General features: G+C 39.6%; 1 protein-coding gene across 2 annotated transcripts in view; it reads left to right on the top strand.

Annotated features, from left to right (window-relative positions):
* Nucleotides 1-15,653, top strand: part of LOC130570574 (E3 ubiquitin-protein ligase RNF43) — an 84,045-nt gene that overhangs the window by 40,499 nt on the left and 27,893 nt on the right. For both annotated transcript variants that reach the window (XM_057360945.1, XM_057360937.1), the window contains exon 2: nucleotides 10,159-10,281. In XM_057360945.1, the coding sequence (XP_057216928.1) occupies nucleotides 10,159-10,281 (123 nt within the window). The remainder of the gene's footprint in view (nucleotides 1-10,158; nucleotides 10,282-15,653) is intronic.

Genomic DNA, 15,653 nt, shown 5'->3' with positions numbered 1-15,653 from the left:
GTTTTAATTTATTGAAGAAAACAAGTTATCTGAAAAAACAGCATTTTTATGTAAAACTGCATCGGTCGCATCATGAATTTGAGTTTTTTGGGGTTTTTTTTACGGTGGAATACGTGTGGAACCTGTATGACTTTTTTCTGCAGAAGACAAAAGAAAATATTATGAAGAATGTTGTTAATCAAACAACACTGGACCCCATTGACTTCCATTGTATGAGCACAAAAGACATTTCTCAAAATACCATCTTTAATGTTCCACAGAAAAAAAAGAGGTTTTGAATAACATGAGGCGAATAAATGATGACAGAAGTTTTATTTTTGGGTAAACTTTCCCTTTAAGATGCGAGTGATACCGGACATGTTGACCATTTAATGTACAATTTTACTATGATTTGTTTTTCTGTAAGTTGTAATTGACCAGATTTGATGCGCGTAACGTCATTTTTAGACCGTTTATTTGGACAGCACCCAAACTTTCGTTCCAAGCAGGCATAGAAAAGAAAAACAAGTGCTGAGAAGCCTGAAGCGGCAGCAGGCGGAGAGGAAAGTGCTGGTATGGTCAGAGGAGAGATGAAGGCCTGTGTTTATGTGTTTGTCGCTGGAGAGGGCCGAACGTTCCGGTTCCTGAAGATGACTTAAGACGCTTCGCTCTCTTCTGTAATTATGTCAAAAATACACTTTAAAGCGGAATGATGTGGAGCTGCGGGTGCAGAGGGGATTTTCATACGGATGATTTTACCCTGCGCCTCTGATGGGGTTTGGGAACGCTGGCCAGAGCGGCCCGTCACACACATGAGGATGGAGGGATCCTTTTATCTTCTCCTCTCATTCTGTTATTCGTTTTTTCAGCTCTGGTTGGGCCGTCTGCTGGTGAATGGCAGGCGCCTTGTCTCCTGTTTCTCTCGAGGTGGCACAGAGCTGTGAAACTGGAAGCCGTTACGAAACCGATGTGCGTCCGGCATAGCTGCAGCTGTTTATATGTGGGAGTGTGTGTGTCACATGCTTTAAAGTTGCAAAAGAAAAAGATTTTATGATCCAAACAATGTAGAGGAGCTTGGCAGTTTAAGAAATGATGTCATTGAGATACATGTGTTCATAAACATCATTAAAAGGATCGTTCACCCAAAAATAAAAATTTGTTCAATTAAAAATCATTTACTCAACCTCAAACCTGTATAAATGTCATTGTTGTGATGAACACAGAGAAAGATATTTGGAATGGGGGATGAGTTCGGTTACTGACATTCTTCCAAATATCTTTCTCATGATTTGAGAAATCCTGCATCTTTACACTGCAAAACTCATTTTACTTGTGTTTTACTTTGTTTTTTAATATAATCATGTAAACAGTTGTAGAACTTAATACATTCACTTGAGAAGCACAGAATGACACAAGCATTTATGTTTTGGTTTTAAAGGAATTGGAGTGAAGTTGATGCTCAAAACAGGAAAAAATACATTCCATTATTTGTGGTAAAAACAATCCTGTTTTTGTTAAATTGGATTATTTTTCATACCCATTTGGCAAACAGCTTTGTCTTGTTTTCTGCAAAAACGTCACAAAACTTTGTATGCTTTCAAAGAAACCTAACAATCTTGTGTCCTTGTGCCACTCATGTGAACGCATTTTGTTTTACAGATGGTTAAATAATAAGGTAACACAAATGTGTAAAAATTTGATTTTTGCAGTGTACAGACACAAACCATTTCGGCACATTTTACTGCTCTGTAGTACTTCTGTTAGCATCTTGTTTTATTCTGTTGACACTTTTGAAACGGTTAACACTACAACCAAGTAAACCTGTTTTGTTTTTGATAATGAATCCTTTGTAGTTTTATTGTTGAATGAGTAAACCTGGCTCTCCCAGTGAACAGCCATTGAAGCTGACATGGTGTTAGAAAAGAAACGAATCATACTGGAAAACCACAAATCAAACCGAGTGCATTACTGGTGCATTGCAGAAGACATCTAATGCTTTAAATAAATCACAAAATCTAAGCAATCCTGATAGTGATGTTTGATTTAGTAAAGTCAGGAATGCTACAGTATGTTTACTGGAGACGTTTCAAACGTGTCGTCCTCATAGAGAGAGGATTGTTCTGACCGCTCTGTAAACTCCACAGCCTCCTCTGCGTGCTTGTGCAATAGAAACAGGTGCAACTGTGAGTGTGTGTGTGATTGATACTGTAATGAAGAAAGAGCTTTATTTCCTGCTGTTTTTCTATCGCTGCAGTCTGTTTGGATCGCGGGCGCGATAAAGAGGATTTTGACTCGGAACATCAAAGCTCGGCGGCAGCATTCCACAGTCCAGCAGTGTTTACAGTGGGAGAGCATTCCTGTCGCTCAATTTTCCATGCCATTCCCCTATGTGACTCTCCCTCCCGCAGCAAAGCCGCTCGGAACATTTGATACGTCCGTCCGTATGAGCCGCTTTATTAGAAAGCCATTTTACACGCGTTACATTGTATTTGTGTCACACCTCAAGAAGCGTCTTATTCTTATTGCGTTAGACAACAAAATACCAACGTAAGTGACATTTACTGTCATTTAAAGAAAGTGTGCATTTTTCAAGCAAAATCTGATTTTTATTTATTTATTGTTTGTAATGTAGAGAAGTAACATCAGACTGCAGTATGGTTGTCACAGTACCAGACCACGGCCAAAATCATTCACAATACAGATGTAACCATCGTATCTATTGGATTATAAAATAAATACCGTTCAATTCATCAGTTTGTTTATTTGGTGTTTTCTCTTTTTTTTTTGTCCAATCAAAAGACCTGTAGAGACATTACTGATGCCTCAAGGTTCAAGTGCAGGTCAGTCTCATCGGTTAATACTGTTCACTACAATTTCCTCTTTCGGTATATCTTTTCTTATTATTAATGTGTCACACAGTAATGTTTGATTTATCAGCCACTACCAATAGTCGAAAATAAATCTGAGTTTACTAGTTCAGCTGTTAATTGTCTAGTTGTTGTAGGTCAGATGGTTGTTTAAGCATCCGTGATCGGTCTGTTGTCAAAGGTCAGATGGTTGCCATGGAGTCTGTTTGTGCAAGCAAACCGTGTTTACTCTCCAAAATAAAACAACAATAAAACAAGCAGCCTTTGATGTGGTGCTCTGTGTACGGATAGAGTTTACGACGACTCCAAGCTTCCCTCTGACACTCCCCGACAAACAGAGAGAGTCTTTACATTGTGGAGTAAAATGACAGTGATTGGGGTTTATACTTCATTTTATTTCATAAGTTTTATGTGTACGCATTATTTGAAGACTATGTTTAATCATATTCTATTTATTTTATTTCCATTAATCGTTTCACAATTTTGCAAATTGACAAGTAACCAAAACTCCAATGGTGTAGAAGTGAAGAAAAAACCTGGGAATAAATGTAGGGCACTGGTGCATTAATTTGTGTCCTTGTTTTGACCCCGTGTGCATGTGTGCGCGCATGTACCTTCATAGCCCCCTCTGGTGGATGGTTTGTGTGCATATTGAACTTTGACCTGTGATCACACAGTTGTCTGATCAGTGATGTGTTTTCTCTTATACTCGGTTTTAAACCCTACCTAGACAATTTCAGTGCATCATAGTGCAGCCTCAGTATGAAGGCTATTCCAATCCCATAATGCACCGTGGTTTGTAACAGAGCCAATGTCTGGTCTAGAAGACCCCCAGTCTGAGGAAACCAGAGATTAACATTTTAGCCAGAACTTCTCAAACAGAATTCCGTGAAAGGCCTTGTGCTGAAGAGTGATTTAAATATGGTTAATGAGTGTACGGTACGGTTTATTGTGAAATAACTGCAGGGCACTACCTCAAAGTGTGATGACTCAAAAGCAACAGCACACCTCTTCTAACAAACCACATCAACTGAGGTATAATTTATGTCCGTAGCACAAATAGTGCCGGATGAGTAACGCACCACTTAGGGTTCTGGATTTATTTAAATCACTAACCCGGATGAGGGAGTCATTTGTAATACATTAAGGATGGATGGATGTTATTTTGGATGGATCATCTTAAAGAGACCGTTCGCCCAAAAATAGAAATCCAGTAATCATTTATTCACCCACGTGTGGTTTGGAACCTGTATAAGACTGTAGAACACAGAAGAAGATATTTTGAAAAACCTCAGTGTTGTTCGGTTACCAGCGTTCTTCAAAATATCTTCTTTTGTTCTCTGTAGAAGAAATGAAGTCGTACAGGTTTGGAATGAAATGAGGATGTTCATTTTTGGGTGAACTATCCCTTTAAGACCATTACACGATTGTGGCACGTTTGGCAATATAGCATTTATTTGATGTGTGGTCACCCACAGTTTTGCTTTCGGTACAAAGTGAGTTCGCTCATTGCATGGGATGTTATCTGTTTTATGAAGACTCGAGCAGTAATTCATCGCAGCTGCAATTCTCTGGCTCATTCAACAGTTTTCTTTCAGCGTCTCAATGAGAGAAACTTCCTGACCGTTTCTGCAGGTGAAGTTACCCAGACTCCTCTATCGGCTTCCATTTTTGTCATGTCTCCTCCTCTCATCTTGGAAGGCACCACAATGCCGTCTAATCCTTTTCATTGAGTCAGTAGACAATCTGACTCGCTCTCTGTCATTACGGCCGGCTCATTATGGTGTGGGTTTCCGTGGCTCAATGGGAGACTGAACGAGCCAATGAGGGCGACAGCTGTAATCTAAACCCGCTCCTGTTTTGACAGCGCTGGAGCTCTAATACCATCCCACAACTCATTTTTCAAGACTCCACCTCTCTCTCGTGATCGCTGTAGTTCAGCGGTTCTGTCAGCAGCCCTCTGATGGTGTCAATGCAAATAATAACCTTATTTCAATCTTTTTCAAGGTAACATTTTCCGTACAGCATGAAATCAAAAGCTGTGCATCTATTCAATCTCAACAGTATTTGATAGCACGTTCCTGTCTCGGTTAGTAAAAAAATGAGGTAATATTAAACCAAAATAGATGGATATCAGCATTTATGTTGTGTAGCGAGCTTTCAAATCATGAACAAAACAATGCAAGGCAACAAAGAATATGACTTGGACGTTGAATCAAATATGGGTTGGGTCACATTATAATTCAGGTTTATTTCTAAAGCTCTTTTCTCGGTGTGCATTGTCTCAAAGCAGCTTCACAGAAAAGGTCTTTGTACGAGAAAATTCAACTATTGATGTGTGCTTCATTTGCTGGTGTCACTATTATTAGTCAAGCGTCACTAATTGTATTGTTCATGTTTGTATGAGAACAGCCATTTCTGCTATAGACATAAAAGATCCTCAGATGTTATTTTTCTAAGTGAGCAAACTTCAGGCAAGAGAAAATCTTGCATTTGCAAAAATCTTGTGAACTAGAATATCACAAAGGCTTGAGGGTGGGAACGTTCGGCTTGGGTGAGTCAGCCTGTAGACTTCAGTCAACCTTAATTCATATAGCAGACAACCATCTGAATAGCGCTCTCGCTCTCTCTCCTTGTGCAGATGTTCTCATTTTAAACATTGGGCCTGCACGATGCTTTTTCTTGAAATCTGTATATGAATTCACAAACTACTAAACAAACAATACATGATATCCCCAAGTTGTTTTATGAGATGGTCTGTAGTCTTAGTGGCATGCCCAAAAACTCCTCGCTGATTATCTCGTACATATCGCACAGAAAAATGACAGGAACCGTCAGCTCCAATCTGATTGGCTAGATTAATTTACACTACTTCCTAATGGTTGTTTCTACTCTGTCTTGATGCAAATACTGCATCCGAATTCGATCACTTGTCCACTCATCCCTTTATAGTGCCAAATAGTCCACTATGTAGGGAAGAAGTGAATGAAAATGAGTGAAAGAATTCGAACACTGACGTATATAGCCTGCGTCAGACTGTTGTCTTCTATTAACCCTGTGTGGCTTTATGGATTGTTTTGTTAAATGCTAAAGTTCATTTGTACCTTATTTGCCACGTTTATTGTATTAGTAAATGAGCGTGACAAACAGTAAAACATTTTCTCTTTATTATTACATTTAAAAAGATTATTTAATATATTTTAAATAAAACATAATTCGTCCTAAGCTAATGTAATGACGCGACCAGTCACAAGACACACGAGAGCCAACGCCATGGCGGCGGCAATTTCTAAATATGTGCGCAGCTGGATGGGAGTTTTATGGCGAACGGAGAAGGGGATTGCTTTTGGGTCTGTAAAAATAGCATCTGTTGCCGTACCTGCCTGGTGTGTGTTGTGTTTTATTGTATATTAATATTTATTATATATTATATATTTATTGTATTTAATATACTGTACAAAGTGTTAGGTTTTAGGGGTGGGTTCGGGTTACGCGGTCAAATGTACGAATGAAATAAATATACCCAAAAAACAATTACACCCTACATGTCATGATGGCAAATAAATTAATTTGGCGTATGTATTCTACACAATCGGAAAGTGTAAAGTTGTGTTATTTTTACGCAGATTGATGAGAACGAGATGAGGGGATAAAGACGTTGGTTTGAAAAGCTTAGTTTCAAAAACTCTCGTTTTGAGTTCTGAAAGTTGCGCATGTTTTCCTTAATGCATGTTTTCTTAAGAACAGAAAATGAGCTCATCCTTTAGAACCTCTGACATGTCACTGTGTTTTGATCCCGCTATGACACAAGGTTTAGTGAGAGTCACAAAAGCAGAATTTAATAGAGAGAACAACCTCCCTGTCTGGCCGCTTTGCGTAATTGAAAGGTTAAAATGAGAGGTATAGAGAAAGTTAAAGTGGGACGTCTGATCTAAAGCGAGAGACTCGTGCGCTTAAGCCCCGGCTGGCGGTACATGAAGAGGTTCCAGAGGGCCGGCGGAGAGAAAAGACGTCCTCGCCACAGTCGCTATTTACTATCTCGCCTGTGTTTGTTTTCAAGGCTGGTGGAGTATTTTTAGCAGGCGGACTGTGGTAGAGATGGCACTGGAATGTCTTTATGTGCCACTACAAAGCTTGAATCATGCCCTCCCAACCCTGCGGTTTGGAGCGTTAAGATGGATGGCTCGCGCTATTGTCAATAATCTGTTTGTGCGTGCCACTGTTTCATTTCGCATTCTTTTATAGCTCTCTGCTGTCGAACGTGTCTTTCGGGGTCAGAGAGATGTTGTTTGTCGATGTCGGAGATAAAAATACCTAGCGGAGATGATAGTCTCCTGACGGTAAGTACAGTTGGCATTCGCGGGACAGAGATGATGATTAGCTTACGCCAGACGTCAAAGCGTGCCTGTGAAACCTCTGGCTGGTTTAGTCGGCGTACGGCCTCGGGAGAATCGATGAAAACGGCCCTTTCAGCGAGTTTTGATGAGAGGAGGTTTGCGGGATTAAAGAGGCTCTCGTCCGCTCTTTCTTTTTGTTGAAAGGCCACATTTCCTCTTAGGTTGGTACAAACAACACTTGGAGAGAAACATCAAGCCTGGAGTTTTACGGCTGTCAGTTGCAGAGACGAGTCAAAGTGAAGAATCTCTAGCGCTGGTGCATTGAAAACAGATGCTGTTTAACGCCCGTGACATCCTCGAGCTCTCGTAGACAGATGGTAAACTGGAGTATATACTCAAGTCAAGTCTTCGTGAAGTTTATCCTGACCTCGATCAGACAAAATGCCTTCATACAGATGCTTTTACCAACAGGATGAGTACGTGACCAATAGAACATGACGGATGGATGGATGGATGGATGGTCTTGCTCTATTTTGTTCACGTACTGATAAATGTAAAGTTTATTTTATTATCCCCACAACTACTTCTTATTTCACTCGTTCTCTCTTTTTCTGTGTGCGTCTCTTGCCCTCTCTCTCTCTCTCTCTCTCTCTCTCTCTCTCTCGCTCCCTCCTCTTGTTTTGATTGACACGCACTAGCCCATCTGTCTGAATGACATCAGCCTCTCTCTGCTGATGTGCCAGGTGCTGATGTCACCCCCCCATCCCCGGGCTCAGTTTCACGTTGGGATTTCCGCTCGGATGGGTGGGATGAGGGGCGCTGGCGGGTGTCTCACCCAACCCCCAGAGCGGAGTAACGTGGGTCACGGCCAGCCGTTGTGTCCCACGAGAATCTTCCCACCGCGGGAGGTTCATCTGTTCAGTCTTCTGTAAATGCACGGCTGTGTCACAATTTGCATATTTTTACTGCACAACCAAAGTATGTACATCACTGGTGATGGGAAGAAATACACGTTTGAGCATCAGTGTTGGAGCACTTTGTTATATAGTAAATGTCCAATGCTTTGGCCTTGTGTTTGCTTTTATACAAGAGGGTACAACTTATTCATCCTCATTCAATGTCTCCTGAGTTCTTTAAGTTATTACTGCATTGAGTCACGGGCTTGTACAAGTAAAACACTGAGTTTTTTTAAGCTTGCGTTTTCTCGGAGAGCATTTTATAGGACACAATGTTTTACACATGCTTGGAAGGACAAACTACTCCTTAACCACAATGAAATCACATTTTTGTTCTAAGTTGCATCCAGAAACGAAGTCCACTTGTGTTGAATCATTTAACGGATAACAAAAATACATGATGTCCTGAGACTTCTTTATTGTGGCCATTTCAGTCCAGTGTACGTTAAATTTCAACAAACCCAAACCTCAGAAGTAACATAAAGTCATCCAACAGCAATGTGAAAGACTGACCGCATAAGACACATGATAACTGTTATCACATAAAAAAATCTTTTCTGAACTTTTCCTAAATACATGTAGAAATATTATTACTGTTGTATTGCTTAAAAGTGAACATGAAATTGTTTTCTTTGCAGTATTTGAGGTCTGTAAAAAACCGAGCATCTTTTCTGTTATTTTAATAATAATTCATTTTCTGCAAATAGAAACAATATTTTTATTTGAAATGTGTGAGAAGTCCTTGGTGAGATGGCAGATCTTTCATTGCAGAATTTGGTGTCTGAGTGCTGTTTGAGCATCGAGCAGCATTGATTAAGTTTTTGTTTGCACTATTGAATCTAATTGCAGTTGAAATATTAAAGTGATATTGTGTGATTTTTCTTATCTGTGGGTTTTGCTCTCTTGATCGCTTATCACAGCTTAATGTTTCATCACGCACCTGCGACCCTTATAATAATACTTTATTATAACTGTAAAACTTACTTTAAGATTTGTAATAGGGATTTATAATGCCAATCAGAGAACTGCTGGGTGAATGCAACATCAGTAAAGTAATATTTCAAATAAAAGTCAAGTCAATACGGTTTAAAATGTGTGCCAGTATGATATGCGTGTCTCTCTTGATCTCATTCGGGTGTACCCTGATAAGGGAACGATTAATCAAATGTGCACACACAGGAAGAGGACGTTTATCTGTTCATCATGAACATCAAAGGCTGATCTCACGCACCGTTGGAGTTATTAACTCTCGGTGTGTGTGTGTGTTCATGTTTGTATATCCCGGTGGGGACCTAAACCTGAATGCACACCAACACATGGGGACTCGTGTCACCGTGGGGACCAAAATTGAGGTCCCCATGGGCAAAAAAGCTAATAAATTGTACAGAACAATATTTTTTAAAAATCTAAAAATGCAAAATGTTTTCTACGATCTTTAGGTTTAGGGATAGGGGATAGAATATACAGTTTGTACAGTATACAACTCATTACGCCTATGGACTGTCCCCACGGGGATAGTAAACCAGACATGCGTGTGTGTGTGTGCGTGCGTGTGTGTGTGTGTGTGTGTGTGTGTGATTTAAATCCGTCACTTTTGGTTTGGATTCAGTCGAGCTTCATGTGATTGCGGGGAAATATGAGTGCCCTCATTTTCTGCTTTTATTAGTCAGTGTTTCTGACATCAAATGTCTTTTTATCGTCCTTTTTTCAGGGATGTCAATCTGCTTATGTTTTTCCCATTTATTCTTAGATTTTAAATAAAGCTGAAATATTGATTTCAGTTTAAATAACTGTATCATGTGAAACTGGTACGAGAGACAAGAAACGCACACCGCTTTGTATGAAATCGGTTGCCTGCGGTCAGTTTGGCATCATTGTACAAATGTACTTGACCACAGAACGCAATTGACCAATCACAATTAAGCATAATAAAGAGCTATTAACCATGTTCTGTTCTCCATTAACTTGTGAGTCACTTTTCACTTTAACTCTATACAAATCCTCTCTCTCTCTCTTCAGTCTCACCCGCTGTCTCTGTGTAACACCAGTGAGGACGAGCGACAGGAGAGCATCTTCATCAGCATCGTCAAACTCGAGAGTCCGGAGAGCAAAGTGCCACAGTGTCAGCCGCTGCTGGACAAAGTAAGAGTCGCATTATACCCTTCTCTAGAAATTTCATTGTGTAAAGTTTTACTCTTTCTCTCTTTGACGCATTAAGTATGTCTAGCATGGAAGTATATTTGTGTTTCTGATCCCAAGGTTCATAAATGGTGTTGTTTACTAGTGAGGGAACTTTGCTTTTTGTCTCGATAATATGTCAACTCTCCCTGTGCAGACGTCTGTGTGGTTTAATAGCGATCAGTGTTGGGTGTAACTAGTTACTAAGTAATTAGTTACTGTAATTTAATTACTTTTACCTTGAAAAGGTAAAGTAAGGGGTTACTCTTGTTTTTACTTCTGATGTAATTAAACTAAATACTGTGTTATATATTCAATAGTGGAAATTACATCAAAACTATAAGTCTCTAACTTGAAAATGTATGCTGTAATGTATCCTTCTCACATTTGAATACTTTGGTTGGTTAATAAGAATAATTGATGTCGTCATTTATTATTTATTTGAATGAATTAAATAAGCCGTTTCACATCGATCCTTGAATCAATTCTAATCGAGGTTGATATAGGATATAGAAAGTAATTAGTAATAAGTAATTAAATACTTTTTGGAGAGAGTAATTTGTACAGTAATCTAATTACACTATTGAATATGGAATTAGTAACTAGTAATTCATTACTTTTTTAGAGTAACTTACCCAACACTGAGAGCAATACACACAATTCTATTATAATACACACAGTATTTTTTGTAAATAATATGCAGTCAAATGCTGCTGTGTTTATATACAGTTTATGTATCGTTTGCAGGCGTAAATTGTAACTTGTTGCCAAACGACGGAATTCCCATCCTGAGCATGTGGGAAAGATGGTTATCGTCATTTCTCACCCCTGTTCTTCCTCTCGCTTTTGGCACACTTGTTCCACCTCAGATCTCTGTGGCCGAGAAAAGGAGGGTGCCAGGCAGAAGTTTGGCATCCACAGAAATATGTACTCATGGCAGGAATGTTGTTTATTGAGCTAAGATTAGCCGGGCATCACCACAGTGAAGCTGAGATGAAAGGAGTTCATGGTGAGCTCATGATGAGTTTGGAGTGAACGTATGAAAGGAAAGATGATCGGGATGTGTCTTCTGGATTCTGGCGGACGTGAGAGATTTCAGTCACAAAACTTCTCTTCCAAAGCTTAACAACCCATATGAAATGATTCATAATGGGGTATACTGTATGCACACGGGACGATAAACTTTCAGCCAGCTAGGTCACTTCTGCTCTCGTAGCACTTAGGTGTATTTTTCACCAAGCGATAACGACGTGTTTAGTAAGAAAACGTTCACAGGTTCACTTCGATGTATGGCGAAGTGTTTGAATAATTAGACTCAAGTTGTTGATCGCAATCCATGTGCATCCTGAAACAAAATGAATGTAACAGCCTGGTTGAGATTTTAGCGGAAGTACGTCATCGAAGTATATTATGCATACGACGTCATATTCAACATTTCCCTTCTAAACCAAGCTCAACGTGACGCATTCATGAACTATTGCATCTGTGTAACGTCACCCTAGATTTTGGCTCGAGTAATTCTTTTAATTAATTGACATTTTACTCTTTAGTTTCTTTGCTTACATCAAGGCCAGGAGTTTCCATAAGGAAAGTAAAGAGTGTCACATTTACTTTCATCTTGACGTACGGCATGTTCACACTAAGGATGCTAACTATAACTATAAAGATCAAGTTTAAACATGTATTCTGAATTTTAGAGAATAACAACGTGCACAACACAACTATAACAAAACAGAGGAACGATATTATTACAATATTATTATTATTATTATTATTCTCTCTCTACGAGTTATTTTTAACCCGGCGTTGGGACAAAAAATGACAAACTCTTTTTTTTTTAGCCTGTGCTGGGTTGTTTTAACCCATTATTAGGTGAAATATAAAAATTTTCTGAGTAAATTTAACCCAACTGTCCTTTTTTGACCCAATACTGGGTTGAAAATAACCCTGGTGTGAACGCGCCATTAAGGTGGAGTCTGAGTTACATGCGTGGGCATCTCACTAGGTTTAGGAACAGATCTGAGATCTAGATTTAAAGGAACAGTTCACCCCCCAAAAAATCTAAATCATCACATTGTTTATTCACCCTCATGTCATTCAAAGAGAGTATCTGTATATGACTCGCAAAAGAAGATATTTTGAGAAAAGTGGTTTAGTGTCCGTCCATTGAAGTCCGTGTTGTTTGGTTATCAAAGTTCTTTAAAATATATTTTGTGTTCTGTAGAAGAAAATAAAGTCATACAGGCTCGGAATGACACGAGGGTGAATAAATGATGACAGAATTTTACATTTCGGTGGAGCTGTGAACGGTTCACACCCCGAACATCACTCAGTTGATCTACACCTACGAATAGACAAGCAGACAGTCTGAACAAGTTAAGCGCAGTTAATAACCCGTCTCACACGCCGCGTGCGCAGGCGTCCTCTTCATTGTTACTCTTTGTGCTTGTTTATGTTTTTTATAAGCGCCTCATCCCGGGTAGTTATGTTCACCTCAAAAACGCAGCAGATTACAGAGGACTTCATTTACTGAACCTATTACTGTAACGACTTCCAATTATAATCATCCTCCAATCACTCAGTAAATAGATAAATATAGAATTTGATCATATATCAGGTTGGATTAAGGAGGTTTTTTAATTACGTTCACGTGATGTGACTCACTGACGACGCTTAAGATCTCTTTTTGGAATGTAGACATGGCCTGTCGTAAGATTCGGCGACCTCCAGACAGCGATTTCTCTTTTAATGCTGATTTACGTTTTTGTAATGTTTTATTTTGCATGAGGGCTCTAGAGATTTGAAGGTGGGTTGCTTTGTCTTGGGCCACAAACAACCTGGCAACCACCTAGCGATGCCCTAGCAACCACACACTAGCACAGGCATCTTTTACGGTCCCTCACATTCCCGGCGGTACCGTGGATAATGTATGTACCCTTTCATAAAACATCCCGCCCGGGCTAGTCCAGCAACGCTTGTGACGGAATGAAAAGAGCTCCAAATATTTACCCAGAACTCCTTATAGTCTCCCACACAATCCAAACATCCCCTGCGTTGCGGGTTCGGAGGTCCGCTCCAAACCATCAAAGGCGTAGCCCTCCGACTCCAGCGTTTTGTGAGCGTTTCTCCAAACAGAAGCAGATTTGTTTGTTCAGTACTTGCAAAAAGGTTTAATCCACAAAGAGGCGTTTTATATGGAATGAAAGGAGCGAGGGCTTAAGTGTGTTTTTTGTGAGAACATGAGTCAAAGCAGACAGGAAAAGACAAGAGCCGTGTGCGTCTGTGACGCCCCCTTTAAAACAAAACGCACCACTGGCCCGAAGCCAGACCCTCTTTACAAACCAAATGTCAAAAGATTGGAAAATGAAGACGTGCTTGTGTTTCTGTGTGTGTAGTGATGTGTTGTATATGTGTGTGGTTGCTTGTGTGCGCGCATTTGTGGTTGTGTGTGTAATATCAGTGGCGTAGCAAGTCAGGTCCAGGCCCATATGCAAGAAGGTTTTACCGGGCCCCATCCGTTCGTTGACGACCGCGTTGCACATTACTGGACCTCGGTTGTTTACTCGGGTGCGTTATTAAAATGTTGACACGCGTCAATCGCGCTCAAATAGTAATGGCAGACCCCAAGGGAGTGCGAACTCACAAGCGCCAGAAAGAAGGAGAAAGCGACGCTTTGCACGTGTTTTTACACGCGACATATGCACGGCCCTAACATTTATATGATAATACAGTTGTCGAGCATTAAACATTTAGTTACTTACATCGCGCTGGCTCTTTCACTCCTTCACCCTCGGTGTCTGTCAGTAGCAAATCCCACCTTCTTTCATTTGATTAGACAGTAATCCTTGCCTTCCTTCATTTGTTTGGCCACCTCAATCAGATTGACATTGACGAGCTCATTTTGAGTCCATATATTTTAAACTTCATTCTGTTTCGACACAGCAAGGTAAACCAAGTACATTATACATTACACAGTAGAGTGGTAAATGATTATATTTATTAAAATAATTAAATGGATGGCAACTAATTGGGACAATAAAGATCTCCCTACTACCCCTAACCTCAGCATACACTTTATTATTAAACACCTGTTAGCCATTTTTCTAATATTTTCTTCATTTAGTTGAAAATAAAAATACCTGTATAATCTGATATGTGATGTGAACATGCAGAAGAGTGAGTTGGCAATAGATGGATTCATTTTCCCGTATTTTCAACAATAATGCTTTACTGTAGCTCAGTGGTTAGAGCATGGCGCCAGCAACACCAAGGTCATGGGTTCGATCCCAGGGGATTACACATACTCAGATACAATGTGTATTATAATGCAATGTAAGTCGCATTGGATAAAACCGTCTGCCAAATGCATAAATGTAAACGTAAATGTAATGGATTCGAACTTGCATTCCTATATACCAGTCGTCGTCAACTGGCGGACCGCAGGCCGGATCCGGACCTTTGCTTCATTTCATCCGGACCGCGAGACATTTAAAATTTTGACTCTTTCAGTTGTTTAAATTGAGCCGAGCGTCTACACAATGGAGAATCACATCACGCGTACTCTCAGGAACATTTATGTAATTGATCTTTTGTCGCTATATCCTGTGATATCTTTTAGCTATAAACGCGCTTCATTTGAACCCTTTCCGCTCCGCGTGCGCTGCTTTTCTCCCGTCAAAGACGCACCGCATGAAGAGCAGCAGACACGTGCTTATTTTAACAACACTAGTGCAGACACGCAGAGCAGATAAATGGAGACACAACAGTAAACAAAATGCAGCAATATTAAAGTATTTGTTTCTGTCAGTCTGTTTACTTTTTGCTATATGTCTTCAACCTTTCAAGCAGATTTGCGATATTTTTAACGTTTTTATCTAGCCTACATTTATCATTAGAATTATTGATCAGCATGTAAACATTTGTGTCCCTGTGAAAACCCAGGCTAACGTCTCATAAACGAATGAATTATTAAATAACAAGCATCAAAGATTAATTTCAAGCATTAACTAAAATTTTAATCTTTGAAATGACATTATTCAGTCAATATTGAAGATATTGTATTTTCACAGATTATTCTGTAGGATGATTTTATGTAGAAAACAGTAAAAAGACTCGCTGGGTTTTCACAAGCAGGATCACATTTTGTTCTAATTGGGAATTTAAAGATAGAAGTAGTTCTGGTATGAAAGGCATGGAAAGGCTAATTTAGTAAGTAACTTTGTTTTCTGTTTATGATGAGAGCAATTTAATTCTTACATTAAATTTGTTGTTTGTAGCTTTTTTGTTTACAAATATTAATGATCAGACTTAAGACGGCATTCCCCTAAAGCCACAGA

This window comes from Triplophysa rosa, linkage group LG2 (assembly GCF_024868665.1).
Source record: "Triplophysa rosa linkage group LG2, Trosa_1v2, whole genome shotgun sequence".
Lineage (NCBI taxonomy): Eukaryota > Metazoa > Chordata > Actinopteri > Cypriniformes > Nemacheilidae > Triplophysa > Triplophysa rosa.
Note: the sequence above shows the minus strand (reverse complement) of the source record. Positions and strands in the feature narration are given on the sequence as shown.